Here is a 22,741-nt window from a genome sequence, read left to right on the forward strand (position 1 = left end):
CTCTTTCTGCCGTGTATCTAGAATGATCTCAGGGTACAAGGTGAGTTTCTCTTCATCATCTAGGGGTGGTAGTTCACTGCAAGGACCCACGTGTTGCCCAAGAACTTTTTTGAGTCGGGAGACATGCAACACATTATGTATTTTGCTGCTTTTGGGAAGTTCAATCTCATAAGCTACTTCCCCAATCCTTCGAATGACTTGGTAGGGCCCATAAAATCGAGGTCTCAGTTTCTCCGTCCCATTCTTCTTGAGGGATGATTGCTTATATGGTTGTAACCTTAGGAATACTAGATCTCCCGCCTCAAATGTCCGTTCTACACGCTTCCTGTCGACGTAGAGCTTTTGTTGATTTTGAGCTTGTTGTAAATTTTCTTTCAAGATCTTCAGGATGTCTTTACTCTGTTGCACAAAATCTTGTGCTCTAGGTACTTTGCTTTCTTGGTTTGTTAGTTCCCCAAAGCTTGTGGCCTCATAGCCGTATAAGGCTTGGAAAGGACTCATCCCTATTGACATGTGGTGAGTCGTGTTGTAACAGTGTTCTCCTAAGGTAACCACTTAATCCAAGCAGTCTGTTAACCTGTAACATAATTCCTTAGATAGCCCTCTATCCATTTGTTTACTATCTCTGTTTGCCCATCGGTTTGAGGGTGGTAACTGGTACTAGGGGTTAAATCTGTTCCCGCCATTTTGAAGAGTTCTTGCCAAAACTGGCTAATAAACTTGCTATCTCTGTCACTGATAATATTTAGAGGGAGGCCGTGGAGTCTGAAAATTTCTTTGAAGAATAGGTCTGCTATCTGGTGGGCTTTATATTCGGTGGAGACTGCGAGGAAGTGGGCATACTTCGTGAGTCTGTCTACTACCACGAAAATGCTATCCTTCCCTTGTATCCTTGGCAACCCTGTTATGAAATCCATAGAAATACTCTCCCACTTTTGATTAGGATTAGGTAATGGTTGAAGCAATCCAGCTGGGTGGGTAAATTTAGTTTTGTTGCGTTGACATGTTAAGCATTCTTGGACATATTTTTGGATATCCCTCTTTTGGTTCCTCCATGCATATCGTTCCCTAATATGCTTATATGTTTTGTAGTATCCTAGGTGTCCTGCAAGGGGGTTATCATAAAATTCTTTGAGAATTTTGCCTTTGAATTTGGTCTGAGGGATCAAGTATATCCTCCCTTTATACAAAATGAGGTCTCCTTTAATCCTGAAATCTTCATTGGGTAGATTCCCGGCTAAAATTTCCTTTGTCTGGGGATCCTGGTCATATTCATTAAGGATCTCTTCCCTCCAGTCTTTTGAGATACTGGTAATGGTGTTGATATGAGCTCTCCTGGATAGTGCATCTGCTGCCCCGTTGTTCACTCCTTTCACATATTCTATATCAAAATCGTAGGCTTGTATTCTGCTCACCCATTTTTGTTGCCTGTCATTTAGATCCTTTTGGCTCAAAAAGAAGCGTAGACTGTTATGATTAGTCTTTACACCAAATCTACCACAAACTAGGTATTGGCAAAATTTAGCCAATGCATGCTTTATGGCCAGCATCTCCTTGTCATAGATAGAGTAGTGTCTTTCTGTGTCGGTGAGTTTTCGGCTCTCAAAATCTATGGGATGTTTCTTTTGCATAAGTACGGCCCCAATTCCTTCCCCTGATGCATCACACTGTAGTTCAAAAGGAATAGAGAAATCGGGAATGGCCAATACTGGGCAAGAGCTCATGGTTATCTTAAGTTGTTCAAATGCCCCTTGGGCTTGGTCATTCCATGCGAAAGCCCCTTTCTTAGTTAGGTCGGTGAGGGGTGCTGCAATCTTGGAGAACCCCTTTACAAAGCGCCTATAGTAGCTGCATAGCCCCACAAATCCCCTTAATTGGGCTAAGGTTCTAGGGGTGGGCCATTCCTTGATGGCTTTGATCTTTTCTTCGTCCACACTTACTCCTGCCTCACTAATTTTGTGTCCTAAGTAGATGATTTCTCTCATCACTTCAAAACCTTCAAACTCTTGGGTTTTTAGTCTTCTCTTTGCTGCTAAATGTTTGCTAATAAAATCATGTGAAGCTCCGGTGTCTACTAATGCGATTACTTTCTGTCCCTTGATAATCCCTTTGAGTTTGAAACATCTATTCTCATTTCCTTGAGTGATGACTGCCAGGGTATTGGGTATGTTGTTTTCAAATCTGGTTCTTTTATAGGGTCTTCCTTCATCCTGTATTTCCTCGGTGTTATTTAACTGTCCTCTTTTACACTCATGGCCTCTCACCCATGGGGTCTTGCATTTGAAGCATAGCCCCTTCTCCCTGAGTTCATCTCTTTCTTTGCATTGGTGATTATAACTCCAGGGTTTTTTGCACAAGTGACAAGGCTTTTCCCGGCGGTCCCTCTGGGGTCCCTCATTCCTATGTGGAGTTTTGGTTGAGGTATTCTTGGGGGCACTAAATTCAACCATCCTAGTTTTCTTAATGGCTTCCCCTAAGTTTTATGGTTCCATGGGTTTAACAAAATTCCTAATGGGGTCCTTCAGGCCTTCTAAGAACATGTAGGTAAGTCTTTTCTGGGATAGGTCGGGGACCATTACTGACAAGTTTTGGAATTGATCTATATAATCTTCAATGGTCCCTGCTTGCTTAAGGTGTGTTAGCTCTTGGAAGTACCATTCAGAGTCTTTTTGGTCGAAACGGCTGATGAGCCTTTGGGTAAACTCATTGTAAGTGGAGACATTTTTATGTCCTAGGGTGATGAGACCGTTATGCCACCAATTATGGGTAGTTCCGGTTAAGTGTAGTATGGCAAATTTTATGGCATCTCCTTCGGTCATGGGACTGTATGAAAGGTAGGTGTCTAGTTTTTGTACCCAAGCTTGAGCAACATCCTTCCCTGATCCGTCAAAACAGGGTAGGGACATTTTGTTGACTTTAGCTCTGAGGTCTTTACCCATGGGTTTCTTTTTCCTACTTTCATTAGTCTTGGACTCACAGAAGTCCTTGAAGGATACCACCCTCTGAACTTAAACAGGCTTGAGCAACATCCTTCCCTGATCCGTCAAAACAGGGTAGGGACATTTTGTTGACTTTAGCTCTGAGGTCTTTACCCATGGGTTTCTTTTTCCTACTTTCATTAGTCTTGGACTCACAGAAGTCCTTGAAGGATACCACCCTCTAAACTTCTGGTTCCAATCTAGCATAAATTTGGGCGACTTCTTCTACCCCAAGTGTGGCTGATTCCTCCTCCTCCCTCTCATGTTCTTCCCTAGGGAGAAATTCGGGAATTGTTTGCCTAGAACTCTGGGGTGATCGTTCGTTGTATGTGTGATTAGAGTGTGTTTCTCTTCTAGGGTTTGTCATATCTCTACTGTTGCTGTTGGTGCTTTGGAGGATTAACTGGCTCATCCTTTCAAACTTCTCATTGGTTTGTTCCATGAAGATCTGGAACTGTTTGGCCAATTGATCAGCGATCGCTTTTGCTCCTTTCTTCCTCTGATAGGTGATCATAAACTAAGAACCTTTCCCACAGGATGGCTGGATTATGCTCTGATACCACTGTAATGTCCCTACTAGTTAGAGATCATTAACTTGCAAAACAGATTGTTAGAACACAACATATATATATATATATATATATATATATATAAACCATTTTAATTCACAATCTATTTTTAACACTTAATTAGCATGATCATAATTTTTATCTAAAAAAAGGATACGAATGCCATATGAAAGTATGTCCTTAGGGGGCTGTGAAGCTTGCCTTCTTGGAACCCCTTGGTTCCAAGCCCTTCAGGAAATCGAAGTTGAGTTCGAATCCTATCTTGCCAAGCCCTTCAAGGAAGACCCTTGTCTATTCCTTGCCTTGGGTGATGCCTTCATCATCCAAGTCCTCAGAGGGGACCAGCCAGATCCGTCTCTTCTTAGTTGGTGTTTAATCAACTAAGCCCTATATATGCATATCAATCTTCAGTATATATACTGCCCTAGGGATTATCATAATCCCTCCCTTAGACTAAGGGAGTTTCCTCCCTATGGCCTCCAACATGTACTTACATTTACATTTATAATACATTTTGATGATTTAGTACTATTTTATTTCATAATCCACATTTTATGTTAACATGTATTCCTAATGTATTCTTTAACATATATATATCAAATGTACCCTACCATTGTTAACATATGCATTACATCTTGTTTATTCACATCTATATTCCTTAATCATTCTTTAGTGTGTAGATTAGTATATTGATTAATTGTATCCATTAATACATATAATAAATAGCCTTAACATATTCCTTACCTAAGTTCCATGAACAATATATATAATTAAAGTTAACATATTAATTAATTATAATACTTAATTAATTGCCTTACATATTCCTTACCTATGTTTCAATGAACAATATATATTAATTAACATTAACATATTAAGTAATAATAATACTTAGTAAATGATAATACTTTACCCCTTACCTGTTGGTTCCTAGCAAAAGTCCCGCTCCCTATCATAAATGATGATTAAAAAACATTTATATGTTTAGTTAGGTGATATCTAAATAATGGAAAATTATTACATGAATGGTGATTATTAAATGTTAATTATTTTATAAGGATTCATGCAGCTAGAAATAATAAGAAGCAGCAATTGTCACCATGAAATTGTTGAATATTACTCCCGCTCTACCTTCCATCTTTTTTTTTTTTTTCTTACTGCTGCGGCTGCCTCCCCTCCTTAATACCCCGTGAAGGGTTGTACCCCTCCATAGGTCCCCTTCCACATGAAGGGGTGCGGTGGTAATTGCAGCCCAGGCTGGAATTACCCTCGCACCACTTCATGCGGGGTGATCGGGAGGGCTCCTAATAGTCTATTAGGAGTTTATGCATTGTTTTGCCTTTTTTTTTTAATGTATTTAAATAATGAATAATTTCCTCTTTATTATATATTTTTACATGTATAATAAATACACTTTCTTTATTATATATTTAAATAATATGTAACATTTTCTTATATATATATTTAAATACATTACATATTAAATTACACTTTCCTTTATTATATATTAAATATATTTTTCTCTATTTAATATATTACTTGTATTATCGTATTAACCATGTATTTGCAATAATCTAATTTAATTGGTTCATATCTTAACATTATTAAATAACTTTATATCAGGTGATACCTTAGGGGTTATCACAGTTTTTTATGCACAGTCTAACACAAAATAAAATACCAAGGTATCTTATCCTTTCTTGAACAAAGTTACTCAAATTCTGAAGATTTGGCTAAGGATCACTTGAGACAACTCCAAGGTTCATGTATGTCGGGTCATGATGTGTGGATAAGCTCGTTGGTTTGATGTGATTAAGTTGGAATCACAAAGGGACTTATGTCGAATTGTTGAATGCTTGAATCGTTGGAACTTAGATTCTACCTACTTGCTTGGAGAATAAAGAAAGAGCAAAAGGTAGGGTTGAGGGAGTCTATTCTAGTCCTATGAATGCAAGAGAATGGGTGAATGGTTCGATGGAATCCTACTGGGTGAGGTGTCACCATCAAACTGAACAATTTGACACAAGCTTAGTGCAATCTTCTAAGGATATTTCAAAGATGTTCAAATCATTATCATCAGACATTGATCACCATTCAAGTTAATGCATAAGCAATGGACTTATATCATTTTGAAGTTAAGCTCATATCATTCCAATTGACAACACAAGGCACTCTTACAATCAGCAAGAGGCTAGTGGTATGGACTAAACGGATTCCACACAAATGCATTCAACAAATTCTTCCATTCAATCTAATCAACACGAAAGCAAATGAATTGAGAAGTAGCGACCATGCGACTTGTTGAAATAACACATTAATTCACCATAACTTCAATGAAATCATATGCTCTTTACAACAAAATTTTGGCAACAATCTTTGCCTTCTCCTAATCTAACTTCTATTCTATCTATCCTTAGACTACACACTATTCTATTCTTCTATTAACCTTTACAAATGAAGAGCTTGAGCTTTATATAGAGAGCTCATTACAATGAATGGCTAGGATCAAACCTAATCAATGGCCAAGATTTTACCATGAAACCCTAATTAGGGTTTGTTACAACAAACTTTAATTTGGCCAATGAAATAATTACAATGCTTTGACACATGTCCTCTTTAGAATACTTGACCAATAGATAGTGGGGATAGGTGCATTGGAGTTTGTGCCCCCCATAGGTGAGCTTGGTTCATTGAATCAAGACATGCTGATGTAGGACCTTCCTCTGATTGGTGGAGTAGTGTTTGGGATGCCACCTCAACTTGCACTTGTAGACTTTGTAGATCATCATGAATGAGTATTGAATAATATTTCTTGATATTCAACATTATTGAGCTTCAACAGTGATGATTATGATCGCACACTTCCAAATTATATCATGTTGTTCAAACTGATCTTCTAACTTTGATTAACTCTTTTGACTTGATCACACTTGCATTTCCATCCTCTTGTTCGAGAATCCTGAACTAGTTCACTTCTTGATAAGGTCGATTCCGAATTGTTTTGAAATCCTTTACCCTAGAGTACTAACAATGATTCTTGGGTTTCTGGAGGAAATCCAAGATTGTAAACATTTTCCTCTCATCTCCATTGTGTATTTGAAGAATGCTGGAGTGTTCATTTTGTGGAGCAACCTACTTCCTTGCCTTGTATAATATTATGAAACCTTCCCCTTTGAGCAGCTTCCTTGTATATTTGTAGCTGTGAAATACCCTTCTCTATTACTTGTTCATCAATCCACAATCCTCCTTTGCAATGGTAAATTCCCTAATGCTGCCTGAGTTTGATGTTTCACTTCTTGTCTTAGACCTACAAGCAAACAGATACTGAATTAAAACATTGTGAAATGAACAAAAGGAAGAGCACATAGCAAATCATACATCTTAAACCGTTAGTATGAAATAAGAACTCACAAAAAATCTGGTCTTTCTTTTTGAATTTGTGTTCCTTTCCAGATGTGATTCAGTTTCTGCTCTTTATTGATCAAAATTCTGGTCTAAAATCTTCCTATCTGTGGCAATAATCTGCTCTGATTTTATTTCTGCCCCTTCGTTTTGCACTCCAATCTGCTCCTTGAACTACTTTAAAATGAATTTGTCTGATAATTGAATGATGCTTACCACCCTCTCTTATATATGTGCATCCTTTAATTCCCGATTCATGGTGATGGCCAACCTTGTCTTGAAATGTTTTTTATTATTTTAAAAAATTTTGAATTTTCAGGGCTTTAAACTTTAATACAATGTTCCTTGTTTAGGTCCACGTAGGCATTTCTTTCCTTGTTAGCTGACTTTCTATATTGGTCTTAATTCTTTTCCATCCTTATCGGGTTCATTGGGGTCAAAGTGTGATCAGCCTTATTTTTAAAATAAAACATTTCTTTATTAATACGTGGGCCCCATTATATATCCTTGCTGGCACCTCATTACTTTTCATTGCTTGGCATAATCAAAGGAAGTGGGGATCGCTCTCCTAAGAGGGCAAAGGAATTACTTTTCGCTCTCTTAAGAGGGCAAAGGAAGTACTTTTCGCTCTCTTAAGGAGGCAAAGGAAGTATCTCGAAGAAATTCGCTCCAATTCTTAAGCAATGGAAATGCATCAAACATAATTTGTCCCAAATCAGATGCAAAGGAAATAACCTTAATAGGAAGTCGCTCCAAATTGATGGCAAAGGAAGTCGCTCTAAATTAAGAGCAAAGGAAGTCTCTTATATGTGAAATTCGCTCAAAAATAGGAGCAAAGGAAGTGACTTCTCATGAAGATCGCTCAAAATCATGAGCAAAGGAAGTGAATTGAAAAACGCTCAAATTGGGAGGCAATGGAAGTCACTTAAGTTCGCCCTTCAACTTGGTTTAATCCCCTTAAACCTTAAGTTTCTTGTTCTCCATGCATAAAAGCTTTCAAAACACCTTCAATGAATGCCTTTGGAAGTGACCTCGCTCCAATTTCAAGGCAATGGAAATACAATTTAAGAGGATCGCTCAAATTTTAGAGCAATGGAAGTACCATCCAGCAAAGATCACTCAGATTGGGAGACAATGGAAATGGTCTAAAAAGCATCGCTCAAAAACATTAGCAATGGAATTGCTCTCTCAAAAGCATTGCTCAAAAACATTAGCAATGGAACTGCTCTCTCAAAGGCATCGCTCTGATTTGAAGGCAAAGGAAGTGCCTCAAGATGATATCGCTCCAAACCAAGAGCAAGGGAAGTTCTTCATCACTTAACCAAGCTTTTCTCCATACAACTCTCCTCTTTATGAGATGCAATCAACTCCATCTGACGGCATATGAAGAAATTTGCTCCAAAATGGGAACAAAGGAAATGCACTCTAAAAAACTCGCTCCAAATTGGGAGCAAAGGAAGTCTTTTTCGCTCCCATGAAGGAGAAAAGGAAATAATTCACCTCTTGCAATGCTGATTAGGACAGTCAAAGGAAGTGCTGCTGTCGGTGCTTGAAATGCCTTAGAAAAATTGATTTACATCCATTATTTAATTGGTGGGACCCAAGCAAGGCTACGGTGGCAAAGGGAATTAGAGGAAATGCTATGCCTTGAAACTAACTTTTAAATCTCCATTTCAGATTTTGTGGGGCCCAGCAGGTATGAGAGGAATGTGAGGGAAGTGGTAAGGGGAGCCGCTACGTGGGGAAAGAGGAGGAATAGGATGTTGAAGGAAAGGGAGACATAAGGGGTATGGATGTAGGGAAATGAGGGGTAAAGTGAGTGCTACGGTGGAGTAAGGTAGATTTAGGATGTGGGAGGTATAAGGGGTAGTGGAAGGGGTTAGGATAGAATAGGGGTAGGGGTAAGGTGGAAAGGGAGTGTGGGTAATGTAGGAGATGGGATAGGATAGAGGTTATGTAGGTGAAGTGGGTTAGGATATGGGGAGGGATGGAAGGGTAGGTTTAGGCTAAATGGAGGGTGGTTTAGGATAGGGTGTAGGTTAGGAAAAAGGTAATTAGGGATAAAGATGGGAAATGGGAATAGTTAGGTGGGGTAGGCTAGGATGGAATGAGGGTTGGGTAGGGTGGAAAGGGAAGTAGAGGGGTAAAGGGGTGTGAGATGGAGGGTAAAGGATGTAGATGTAGGTAGAAGTAGGTGTAAGTGTAGGTGTGGGTGAGGGGATGAAGTAGAATGGTGGAAGGGTAGGGAAGTGAAGGAAGTTAAGGGGTGAGGGTATGAAAGGAAGGATGAGGTATGGTGGTAGGAGAATAAGATAATGAATGGGTAGGCTAAGGGAGAGGTAATGGGTAAGGAAATAAAGAGAGGTCTAGAGAATGTGGGGAAGGTAGAGGTAGGTGGAAATGTAGGTGAAGGTGAGGGGATGGGTATGCTAGGATGGAAAAGGGTTAGGTAGATGAGGGCATAGGTGAAGGTAGGTGAAGGTAGAGGAAGGTGGAAGGAGATGGAAGTGAAAGGGGAGGTAAAGGAAAATGGGAGGGATGAATGATGGCGAGGTGGAATGGTGATGGCAATGGCGAAGAATGGAAATGGGTGTGATCGGGTTTGGGCATTCACTGACAGTGCTTGGAGAAGTGGAATTGATTATGCCTTGGCTGGGCAAAGGGAGTGTTGAACCTCACTTCATCCTTAAGAAAGAGGCTTGATCAACTCCTGAGCAATTACAAACAAAAGGTAAATAGAAAGGACTCAACAACAACCAACAACTAAGCTAAGACAACCACCTTAGAAAGCGAAAAAGTGGGGGTCCGCATTTGCAATGGGGCGATGTGTGAATACGTCACAACAGTTACCTTACTAGATACATGAGTCATGCATAATTTCATTGATGAGGGCGTCGTTGCTAGGCGTGGGATCCAGACAGAGGAGTTCGAGGGTTTTAGAGAGAGTAGTTGATGGCTTCATTCTCACATGCACCAGGAGAGTTCTCAACCTCCCTTTCAGGTTGAATGATTATGAGTTCAAGGCTGATTATGATGTTGTGGGACTAGGAGAGATGGATGTCATCCTTGGGATGAAGTGGCTTCATTAGATTGAGGAGTTCTACCTCAATGTCTGCACTATGGAGAACGAAGCATGTTTTGTGGGGCATGATAGATGGGAGTGTACGTATAGTCTCCTCGAGGATGATGGAGAGACTAATTCGTCATGAGTAGGTTGAGTGGGCAGCAAAGTGTGTGTTGATGCCTATTGCAGTTGAGCAGCAGAAGCGTGAGTATCCTCCACAGATTCAGTGGTTGTTGACTAAACATGGTAAGGTGTTTAGTGATAGTCCACAAGGTAGACCACCAGACAGAGGGATTGAGCACATTATAGAGCTGGAGGAGGGTTCTAAGCCCGTTATCATCACCCCATATAGACACCCAAGGCGACTCAAGGATGAAATTGAGAAGATCATCAAGGAGTTGCTTGATATGGGGCATATCAAACCCAGCAAGAGCCCATTCGCATCAGTAGTTGTCTTGGTAAAGAAGAAGGATGGGACACTTCGTATGTGCATTGACTACAGGGCCCTCAACAAAAAAGACAATAAAAAATAGATATCTGATCCCTTGCATAAATGAGTTGATTGATGAGTTACACGGGGCATGTTACTTCTCCAAGATCGACTTGAGATCTAGTTACCATCAGATTCAGATGAGGGAGCAAGATGTGGAGAAGACAACATTCAGGTGTCATTGTGGGCACTTCGAGTTCTTGGTTATGCCATTTGGCTTAACCAATGCGCCCGGTACATTTCAGTCCTGTATGAATAGCGTGTTTCAGAATCGGTTGCGGAGATTTGTATTGATTTTCTTTGATGACATCCCGGTTTACAGTCGGTCTTGGGATGAGCACTTGGGACACTTGGAGGAGGTCTTGGATATACTAGAGGGAGTCCTTGTATGCCAAGGAGTCCAAGTGCGAGTTTGGTATGACAAAGTTTCTCTACTTAGGGCATATTATCAGTATAGAGGGTGTTAGAGTTGATCTAGAGAAGATCTGGGCTATCATGGATTGGCCTCCTCCCAAGAACCTAACTCAGCTTAAGGGTTCTTTGGGCTTTGTGGTTTCTATAGACGCTTCGTCAAGGGCTTCTCACAACAAGCAGCCCCACTTACAGACTTGACGAAAAAGGGAGAATTCCATTGGTCAGAGGAGGCACAACGATGTTTTGACAAGTTCAAATGGTTGATGAGTTCATGTCCAGTACTAGCCATTCCTGATTTCACTAGATCATTTGAGCTTCAGTGTGATGCTTCAAGTGAGGGAATTGGCGCAGTGTTGATGCAGGATAAGCACCCAATTGAATTCGAGAGTAGGAAGTTGAGAGGCCTAGAGAAGAGCTATAGCATTTATGATAAGGAAATGTTAGCCATTATGCATGCGTTGGCTAAATTCAGGCAGTATCTTGGGGGCAGCAAATTTGTGGTTAGGACAGACCACAACAACATGAAGCATTTCCCGAATCAGCGGGACCTCGATGATAGGCAGCAAAAGTGGGTGAGTAAATTGCAGGCCTATGACTTTGACATTGAGTATGTCAAAGGCAAGAAGAATGTGGTTGTTGATGCCCTATCTAGGAGGCCTCATTTATGTGCTCTTGGTGAGGTCATGGATGATTGGCATGGGCTGATTTGTGCAAAGTATGCGAAGGACACATGGGTGACCAGCGTTATAGATGGTTCAGTACAGGATGATAGATACTCCATTGTGAATGAGCTCATCATTTACAAAGGGAGAATATGGTTGGTTCCTAGTTTAGAGCTGAGGGAGAAGATCCTGAGGGCTTTTCATGATGCTCCCATGGTAGGACACCCTGGTTACTTCAAAACATGCAGGCAGATTCGAGAGTGTTTTACATGGAGAGGACTCAAGGGTGAAGTCCTCCAGTGTGTTAGGAAGTGTCCTGTTTGTCAGCAAAACAAGAAATGCGAGTGTATATCCATGGACTTCATCACGGGCCTACCCAAAGCCCAAGGCAGGGATAACATCTTTGTGGTGGTCGACAGATGGACCAAATTTGCCCATTTCTTTGCGATCACCACTACATATACACCTGTACAGGTAGCGGACCTATTCTTTAGGGAGGTATTCAGACTTCATGGATTGCCTCAGACTATAGTCAGCAATCGGGACAACAAATTCATGAGTCAATTTTGGCAGAAGTTGTTTAGACTGAGTGGCACAAAGCTGACACCGAGTACTAGTTACCACCCACAGACTGATGGACAGTCGGAGATAGTCAACAAATGGGTAGAAGGATACCTCTGGAATTACATTGCAGGGCAATAAAAGGCATGGGTTAAGTGGTTACACTTGTGTGAGTACGGCTATAACACCACTTACCACATGTCTATCAGGATGACACCGTTTATGGCATTGTATGGCTATGATGCACGTAGCTATCTGGATTTGCTATTGGGATATAGTAGAGACCTAGAGCTAGAGACTTGCTACAGGAGAGTCAAGACATTGTCAGGTCACTCAAGGAGAACATCGAGAAAGCCCAAAATCAACAGAAGCGGTATGCTGATCAGAAGCATGTAGAGTGTTCATTTGAGATGGGTGATATGATGTATCTCATGCTACAGCCCTACTGACAGTCCACTCTTCGAAAGAGTGGTGCAAAGAAGCTTAAGCCACGATATTATGGACCATTCAGGGTCATTAGACGCATTGGAGAAGTGGCTTATGAGTTGGAGCTACCAGTTGATAGTTGAGTACACAATGTCTTCCATGTGTCCCGCCTTAAGAAGGCAATTGGGCATAATGTGATACCCTCTACAGTTCTTCCACCCCTTGATGAGGAGGGGAAGTTGATTTTAGTCCCTGAGGCTATTGTTGATGTTCGCGAGAGGAAGTTGAGGAACGGAGTTGTCAAGGAATATTTGGTGAAGTGGAAGGATTTGCCAGTGGAGGATGCTACATGGAAGAGTGAGCAGATTCTACAGCACTCGACATTGAGGCTGCTTGAGGACAAGCAATCTTAGGGAGAGCAGACTGTAATGTTCCCTCCTTCGTCAAAGCAGTTGACATTGGAGATTGGCCTATAGCTAGCTCCCGTAGGCCGGTAGAGTGAGTAGGGAGCCTATTCAGAGGCAAAGACAAACACATCAAGGCTTTAGGAGCCCGTTTGGTCAGTTTGGGATAGTCTCCAAAATTTTAGGAGGGATCCCTATTTTTAGGGATGGATTGGGAGTTGTCCAGGACACATCAAGAAACCCTTGGGATCATTCGAGGAACTTTTGGCACAATTCCTATTTTTTAGGAGGGCACTACCAGTTAGCTCATAGTGGAAAGACATCTTCAGACAAAACTCGAAATGGAGCCCAGATGAGCAAGTTTAGAATAAATTGGTAATAATTTAATTATTTCCTAAGTTTGGTTTAATAAATTATTATTTAAGTGATTAATGTAATCACTTATGATTATAATAAATTAAAATAAACCTTTGGCCCTTTTCCCTAAATGTTCCAACTCATGTGTTATAACTTAACACATTTGACCTCCTTTGATGAATAAGAACCCCTTAAGTTGCATCGATCATATAAAGGGGAAGATTTATTAATAAACTTGGTAAAATTTATTAAAATAAATTAAGTTTTAAGCCAAGCAAGGAGGGAAAAGTTTGAACTTTTTTGGAGGGAGAAAAGAAAATGGATAAAAAGGGCTTTGGGTGCCAATTTTCATTCATTCCAGGTATTCTAATTTCATGAGTTTGGCGATGGAGCTCTAGCTGTGAGTTTCTTCAGCAGTCTGGTCTTCAAGAACTTAGCCTCCTGGAGAAGTTAGGTGGTGGACGAAACCCCACCCCCTTGTGGATCGAATTTTAGCACATATTAGTTTGGGAAAGAGGAGAAAAGGATCAAATTCAGTAAAGTAATTGACAAATCTGATTGTTAAAGCAGATTTTGGAGTTCATAGTTGCAGATCAGAATACCAATTTGTGACTGCCATCAAATTAGTGTTTCTTGTAGCCAGCTGTACTACTCAGCACAAGATTCACAGATCTGAGGTGGGATGCTGGGAAGGAATTGAGTCTTCTGGGCAGTGGTTTAATGCGAATTTCACATTTCTGTAGCAGATCGGACCATATCAGAGCAATTGGCAGTAGGGACAGAGGTTGTTTAGGAATTTTTGGGCCACCACAGCAGCCGTACAGCTCCCAGCCTGGATGTGGGAGGCTAAGGAAGCAGTTCTGGTGCCAAAATCGGAGGGTTTCATCAGTGAAAACATCTAGATCAGTATTTACCAGCAGCAATGGTTTGTCAAGTCAGCAAGTTTAAATTGTAACTCTTCATAACATCAGCCATTGAATTTCCTGGTGTGGTTATTGTATTATTCTTGGAAATTAAAATCAGTATTTAATAATCAGTATAGTATTTGATGAGGTTGCAGTATTTTGAGTTGTTAATGGTAGTTGTAATAGTTGTTTCAAGCATTGTTCATTGTCTTCCTTGAAATCTGCATTATCAAAAACTAAAAACACAGAAACAATCCAAAACAAGAAAAAACCAAAAAAATCAGAACCTTGCAAAAAACCCAGACATGCAAAAAAAAAACTATATCCGGGGGTGCATACTACAATAACACATGACAGGCTATTATATTAGTGGCCTATTGTTAATTCATCTACTATGCCCTATGAGTCGATAGGTTGGTGTGTGTAGGGAAAGGCGAGTAAACTCATCACAAGTGATGGTGAGCTCAAGATGGGTAGGGACATAGTCTTGGGCCTTGAGGGAGCCTCCTTGTAGGTGGTTTCAGCGTCTTGTGACAGTAAATCCCCATCTCTCATTAGGATTAGGAAAGAATTTAAGGTAAGACATTAATGCAATGAATGTCGAATGTGTTATGAATACTAATTCATGCAAAAGATTAAGAAATATGGATTGAAATATAAATATGGATAATTCATTGGCAAATAGGCAATCTCCTAGTAGGGGACATTACATCCCCACCAAAACAAGCTTACAAAACCAAAGGAAATCCACATAAATGTTGGAACGACTAGGAGATGTCACATCTTGACTAGATGTCTTGACCATCGGTTTTTGGAATGAGGAGTAGGATGAGGGTAACAACCACCTTCAATCCACTTCACAACAACGTTAACAACACCTACACTCTCAACCAATTGGATCAGTGACATGTTGTTTTCAAGAAATGAAATGCTTCTCTAGGAAAAAGGTGCCATAATTCCTTTAGTACGAAACTTGTCAACAAAGCGACAACATGGGAAGACTCACCGAGCCAAGGGGAACAACTTTCGGATACAAAGTTTCCTCAAGAAATGGCTAGAAGACCAGAGATGGGTCGCATGTTGGGAACAAAGTCCAATGACATATAGTGTCCATTTTCAATCAAATTTCAAATTAATATAACACATGCATCTCAATGAATACAACAATAATGGAAAAAATTAAGTTCTCAAAGGGAACTTAGCACACCGCCATACATGCATCTCAATGTTAAACAAAACTATCAATGAAAACAGTGAAGCTGAAACACCAATTAACACTCAAAGCAACAAGCACAAGCACGACCTATGCATCCCTTAATATATAGTCAGAAAACAATGCCAAAACCAAGACATCCCAAGAAAACAAAAGGGTGGGGATTTACACATTTATCTGATGGTTTAATCGTCTTGCAAGTAATTTGTTTCTACTTTTATGTTTACCATAGGTTTACATGAACGAATGATTCCAGTTTATGCTGTTGTGCTTTAGATCCCCAAAATATTTCTTGCTAAACTGTGGGCCGTTTTGTATCTAATGAGAGCTTTGCAATGGACTTTGCAATGTGATAAGAGTTGTTTATTTTTACCAAAGTACTTTGGGCTGTAATAATGGCACCTTAAAACCTTACTATGAACTAGTTCTTGATGTTCATAAGGGATTTTAGTTTCTCTTTGGGTATCTTCATGTTCAACACAAGTAAAGATCAAATCTTTAATCCTTGAGTTGGCTTGTGACAGCACATGACCATCATACACATTGGATAATCATTGTTAGGTAAAACATAGATTTTTCAAAGAGTTGAACCTTGTATCACATTAAAGTTTTAAACAGTAGGATAAATACAACAGATGAACAAATGGAAAAGTTAACAAAACAAAACTAATCAGCATAAACATAATTTGAGGAATCAAGCCAGTGGTTAACTCAAAACTCCAAGTTGCCAATATGTGGAGCTAATTAACATATAAAGACTTTCCAACAGGACAGTTTTCCCCAATTGCTTCCCAACATTCAATGCATCAAGGAGAGTCAGTGCTTGTGTTCCTAATGGATACCAACAATATTTAGAAAAACTACAATCCCGAAGCAAACTAGTCCTTATCTGCCTGTGATATCAAAATGCAAGAGAACAACAGATTCAATGCATGATTAATATGGTACTGTATGATCTAGAATCCAGTTACTCATAAATGCAGTTTGACGAGGCTATGTGAGTATAAATAGTAAAATAACCTTTGGAAACAAATACTAGACAACAAAATTCCTCATTTCTATGGTTTATCTATGAAATTGGCTATCTCATCTTTTTGATCTGTACTACTATTTTTTGCACCTTTTAAAAAAGAACTCTCTACCTTGATGAAATATGATGAAAACTAAAGCAGTTAAAGTGATTGTTTATGTATCATCTTTTGTCAACTATACTTAATTATAAATAATTTTGTGTAAACTTGTTGCGCTGTTGTCAATGGATTGTTGGGCTTATTTCAAATGGAATGTCTGTTGGACTTTGGTTGAATTTGCTCATGTAAAAGCTATTGCTCTTTCTAATTTTCTTTCATATCTGTACATTCCAGGAGGTGGCGTCCTAGCTTATACACTCCTTGGAGTTGACTACAATGAGCTGAATGGAGATTGTGCATTTCTTATTCTAGATCCCCATTATACAGGGACAGATGACCTAAAGACAATACAAGTAAATGGATGGTGTGGATGGAAGAAAGCAGTCAGTAGCAAAGGAAAAGAATTTTTCTTGCGTGACAAATTTTATAACCTATTGCTTCCACAAAGGCCAAATATGGTATAAACATGCAAAAGTCAATGATTCTCTTCTGTACACTCCTATGGACTAAATTGCCTTTTTTAGCAAATACTTCAATTCGATTACAGGCCCTTCTTTTTGGCAAAATCTGTATTTGATATTAATTGTGGCATCTGAATTAGTAGTTTGAAGTTTTTGTGGTATTCTTTTTAGCTAACCAATCAATAAGCTATAACTGATCATAAGTCATAACATGGCAAATAATGTGGTCTAAAAATTGCTTACCATTGTGAAAATCATTATTGTATCCTTGCTACAATTTCGACTGGTAAAGCATGGACCTTTTATTAGGGACGGTGGCACAGGTGGTGAGGGTACGTATGTCCCCCCCAAGTCTCCATGTCCTAGAGATGTCCCCGAACAAAAAATGCAGGGATTTTTGGGGCGGTGGGATGCATCCTTATGGTACACTATTTATATCTCTCATGAGACTCGCAGAGATGAAGCTGGGAATAATTATTTGGTCGGTGCTTTGGTGGTCGCTGCCTCTGACTTTGGATTCTTTAAGTCTTATAATGCTCATCTTATTGTTATATAGTTTAGTGTGCTTGAATCTCTTTTTTTTTTATATTTCCACGGTTCAGGGCTTTGAGAGATGACAACATTTTGAATCAGTATGGTAGACAAACTTTTAGACAGATTTAGGCACCATTATTTGTTTTTAAGAGGAAACCTGGTTTCACAAGGAAAGCGTACTTGGTTTGATTGCACTCTAATGGCCTTCTAATTATAAATAAGAATCAAAAAGAGATTTGAGTCAGGTTAGTTAGCAAAAGAAATAGTAATTTATGTTGAAATGTTGGGGGATGTGATTCAATTTAGTGCATGTTGAATTTCAAACACTTTACTGATTAATGGGAACTCCTTGATTGGTGTTATAAGATTTTGGTTTGGTTGGTTTCAATCCCACCTGTTTAGTTTTTGCATAGCACTTGATACAATTAGTAGCAAGTGGACCATTAAAACTCATGCAAAGGTGGGTTAGGTGGGTTCTTGTGAATCACTATCCATGGAAGATGGATTATGAAAAGATTATCCAAGTACTAATCTTGAAAATTTGTATGTAATAATATTCAACTATAGATTCTTTGTATGTATAAAACAAACTTTAATTTGTTGTTTTAACTATTCTATATTTGATTAAATATTTTATTATACATTGAAAACAAAATGACTTGATTTATAAAGGGTTTACAAATGGGAATTAAAAAATGAATGCCTATTACAACAGTGAGAAATGAGTGCAAAAGATGGACCTTTAAAATGGTATTAGTTTGTATCTGATCTCAATAAATTATTGAACATCAATAAACAAACATAGATGAAACCATAAAACTAGCTGCAATTCAGTTCATTTGATTAATTAAACATACAGATATACGAGATGGTTTAACCACCTTCTAGGCATCACATAACAACCCACTAACCAAAGTCTGTAGGGTGTGATTAATGAATAATCAATGTCTCATAAATTAGCATTTACAACACATCTTTTGGTAAAGAAATGTCATTTGAATGATTAATCAATGGAGGAACCCTAAATCTAGGTTTCTCATTCTAGCAATAAATTTGATGCAATGGACACAATTACTTTGAGATTACATGTGGCAAATATATGAAGGGACCCTTGTAATGGCGGGATCAAATGAATAGCTAAATCATATAATACTGACACATTTTTCCAGATTTAAAAATAATGCAAACAAGGATGTGGGTCAAATTAATTATGGTGTGTCCATGCAGCCATGTTTTAAGTTCCCTTCGGAATAAAATCAACAAAGAATACATTTAATAAATTTAAATTTATTTATCAATTATAGGCAAAGCTGGGGTTGTCCTTGTATCACAATGGTTGTAGGCTACGCACCTCCGGGTGGAGGTCTCAGGGTTGAAACCCCTGAGCCTCATGCCATGTCATTCATGCTAGGCGATACGGTGAGGTGGAGGTTTATCCTCCCCCCCGCTGACTGTGATTGCCCATAGGTCCCCATCTCGGAAGAAAACATCTGCTCTGCCCCGCTAGTGCCGACAGACCAATCTAGTAGCGCGTACCATGAGGAAGGCGTAGCACAGATGTAGGGTAAAGTTTGATGTCGACTCTCATTATCAGCAGCTCGATCGATGGTTTGTCTTTGTTCGTTGGCCAATGGAAATGACGGTTGGTGCTCTCAAGTCGTACAGGTGCTTCATCGAGGATGCCTTGGTTCACGACATGGAGATGAGGTCCTCCCATGTGATCTCATTGGTTCATAGCTCCAGTCAAAAGCGCTTGCCCTTAAAAAAAAAAAAAAAATTAGGCAAAGCTAAACAAGCTAATGACAAGCATTTTTGTTGTTGAACAACACAAGAGGTGCATTATTGCTGCAAACCAAAATCACTACGGGCATATTTTAATAGAATCCTATAGTGCATAGCGGGCAGCTACAAAAGCTTAGCAAACAACTATACGTTGATTGCTTCAACCCTTAGCAACAAAAGCTCTTGTGCCTTATCCAATCCCTTTTATTGGTTTTCCAACACTTGGTCCCTTTTCTCATCACATTCGGGCTGACTATTCATATCTATATGACTTCACACTGTTCTTTGTCTTGGTTTGAAACTTTGTGACACCTAGCATTTTAGTAAGTATGATGTAATCTTTATCTTTATTGTGAGATTGTTGTCCTTAATGTTGACGCTTAAATTTTCCAAAGCTATTAGGTGAATATGCCATTTTACTTATTTCATTGCAAAGTAGTAATTTTCATGGGTGCTTATGACATCTTCTATTAGTTTAAAAGCCTTGACCAATAACACTTCTATATCAATTTTTACTATATTGGAGTGCTTGTTACATGAAAATTGCATTTATGTGAATGAACTAGTCATTAATAAACCACTTGAAAAAAAATGCAACCAACAAATCCACAATCAATGCAACACAAATCATTCACGGGGATTGCTTACATTCTTGGATCTGTGAGTTGCTTTATGAAGAAGACTTGGATTGGAAACATCTTAGGGAGTATCATTCTTAATTCTTCAAACCTGTTAATAATGCACTTCTATAGGAATATTTAGTCATACTTCAACAAAGTCTCGAGATGTAGGGATGAATCTTGAGGACAACAAGGACCAAGGGCCTAGTTTAAGGGATGACTAAGGGATCGTGACCAAATATATATAGTACTTCACAAATGAGATATTAAAAAATGTATACACGTGAAACTTTGAAATATAAACACATTGCATTGAACAATGGAAATGCTGAATATTAGTATCAATATATTGTTATATTTAAAATATCAAAATATAATTAGCCAATGGGCAAATGCCTCTAATCAAGCCCAAAGTTTGTGCCATACTCTTCATCACTTGAATTGTTGGTTTACCTAAGGTCAAGCTCCTCCGAACCAATATGAACCAAACCTATTTGTTCCACATCATTATCAACACGTGTTGCCTTTGTTGGCTTACATCCCATCAAGTTGAATTTTCATTGTACATAAACATATTATGGTCTAGACATGAGTCACTATATATAACTATGAATTATTTTGACCTTTTAGGGATAAGTTTATTTATGTAAGAGAGTGGATGAGGGTAAAAGTAGATGAGATCCTTTCAACAACTAAATAATTATTATCTTTGGACAACAAATGAATGATTAGCATCGTCAAAAAATGGGGCCCATATGTAATCCGCTACAAAATTGGGTCCTCCTTTGCTCTAGTCTCCCCATCCATCTTATAGTCATTTTCTAACATCACCTTAGAGGAAAAATTTATCAACTTAGTATGAATGATGTTGACATTCTCTATACCATACATCTTCTAGAAAACCTTTACAAAACTTGCCTTTAGCTCAACATCTTGTATAGGGGTAAATTTGTTAGGCCTTTATATGTACCAATTATGTTTAATGCATAGAAAATCATGTCAAGGAGTGTTAAGCTTCATCTACATTTTTTGAATGATTGATTGAATATATTTATGAGTGAAGTACAATGTGGGTTTTTTCTTCTATACAATGACCTTGATTTTATTCTAGTAATGCACTCATACACCTCTCCAAGGTTATGTGCATTTGCATCCTCATATGTAATGATTTTGAAGACTAGAGCAACAATAAAGGAGCCATATTTTGTATTACCTTGAAGAGCGCTATTTTTCACCACTTCATGCTCTTCCCCTATTTTGACTTTAAATCATGACACTAATTCCACTCCTTTCATAATGATTAATTGTAATGCATATTGCATCCCAAGCATCCTCTACAAGAGAATGAAGTACTACACATATCTAGTCTCCATATGTTCTATAAATTCCTTCTCAAAGATGGTCCAAATTAGTGTAAGTGAAATGTCGTGGTTGTAGATAAACATCTAGATATCTTTAGCATCATGAATGACTTGTTTGATCTATTCAATTTCACTCATTTCTTTGAATGCATTATTTTTGGGATGCACATGGGTCCACCAAATATCTATATGTGATCTCAATCAACTTCCTCATAGTTTTGCACACCTAGGCCATATCTATCATGATTTGTAGGTCCACATTCTTTAGCCTAAGCTTTTCAATTGCATCTCTTCAGATTTGGAATTCATAATTGACATGCGTGTAATGCCCAAAACAATCATCATTTCTAAGATTGTAAGGTCTATCTATACACGTGATTATGATGAGTGGATGATACATAATATTTGTCCACTCATTGATGATTATTTTACATCCACCAAATTTATCCATGAGAACCATTAATCTTGGAAAGGTTCTTATCCAATATTGGCAACCTAAATTTTGTTTCCATCGGTGGCATACATGAAGCTCTTGCTTTTATTATCTTGTTGCAACCTCTATATACTAAAGAGAGAGAGCCACATAGAATCAAATGTTATTGGCAAAAAATAATTAGCTAATGCAATATTTTGCCTCTTCCATTGAACATTGAATAACTTTTATAAAGAAATTAAAGAACCTAAAATACTACTAATATAAAATTAAAACTAATCTTTGTCCCTTAAGTGTTATTTTTGGGTTGTCTAGTTTTTTTTAAGAAAGGCAATATTTCAACCACCGTCAAAATAATATTTTATCAATTTACATATATGAGTAAGTTTATACAATACATCGAATATCTAAATTGGAAACAAAAAACATAATTGGCATATGATCAAATATTATTGATTTCAAATTTAGTAATGAATTGTAAAAATATAAAATGAAAATGCAAAATTATTAAAGGCCAAGGCTTACGTAGAAGGCTTGATGAATGTGTTGAATGGATGATCAATGAAGACTTGCCACTTGCTCTTCCTCTTCCTCTTTTTCTTGCTCAGTCTTGGAACATTGCTATCATAGTTCATTCTTGCTTAATGATATGTAACACTTCTTGGTGGTTTGGATTGAGGGTGTGATTTATTTTTACTGTTCATTTTAGTGTTTAGGGTGTGGGTGTAGCAAATAAAACTTTTAGCTAGGGCTAGTAGCCCACTTTTCCAAAAGATATTTTTTATTAATGTTTTAGGTATAAGGGATGACCATGAGATTTTGATATAGTTGAGGGATGTTTGGGTATCCCCTAAATGCCCCCATTAGGGGGAAATTCCCCCAAAATGTCCTCTTTGAGAGAAATGTCATAGGATCTTCCTCTCTTTGTTGGTGGCAATGGGGGGTAGTAGGGTGCATTGACTTGGCATCACACCATTA

The 22,741-nt window shown here is 38.5% G+C and overlaps 1 protein-coding gene across 3 annotated transcripts in view; it reads left to right on the forward strand.

Annotated features, from left to right (window-relative positions):
- The window catches only part of LOC131075892 (probable Ufm1-specific protease), a 206,937-nt gene extending 189,126 nt beyond the window's left edge, over positions 1-17,811 (forward strand). For all 3 annotated transcript variants that reach the window (XM_058012829.1, XM_058012831.1, XM_058012830.1), the window contains one exon: positions 16,807-17,811. In XM_058012829.1, the coding sequence (XP_057868812.1) occupies positions 16,807-17,036 (230 nt within the window). In that variant the 3' untranslated portion in view covers positions 17,037-17,811. The remainder of the gene's footprint in view (positions 1-16,806) is intronic.
- Positions 17,812-22,741: the final 4,930 nt, after the last annotated feature.

The sequence above is a fragment of the Cryptomeria japonica genome, chromosome 3 (assembly GCF_030272615.1).
Source record: "Cryptomeria japonica chromosome 3, Sugi_1.0, whole genome shotgun sequence".
NCBI lineage: Eukaryota > Viridiplantae > Streptophyta > Pinopsida > Cupressales > Cupressaceae > Cryptomeria > Cryptomeria japonica.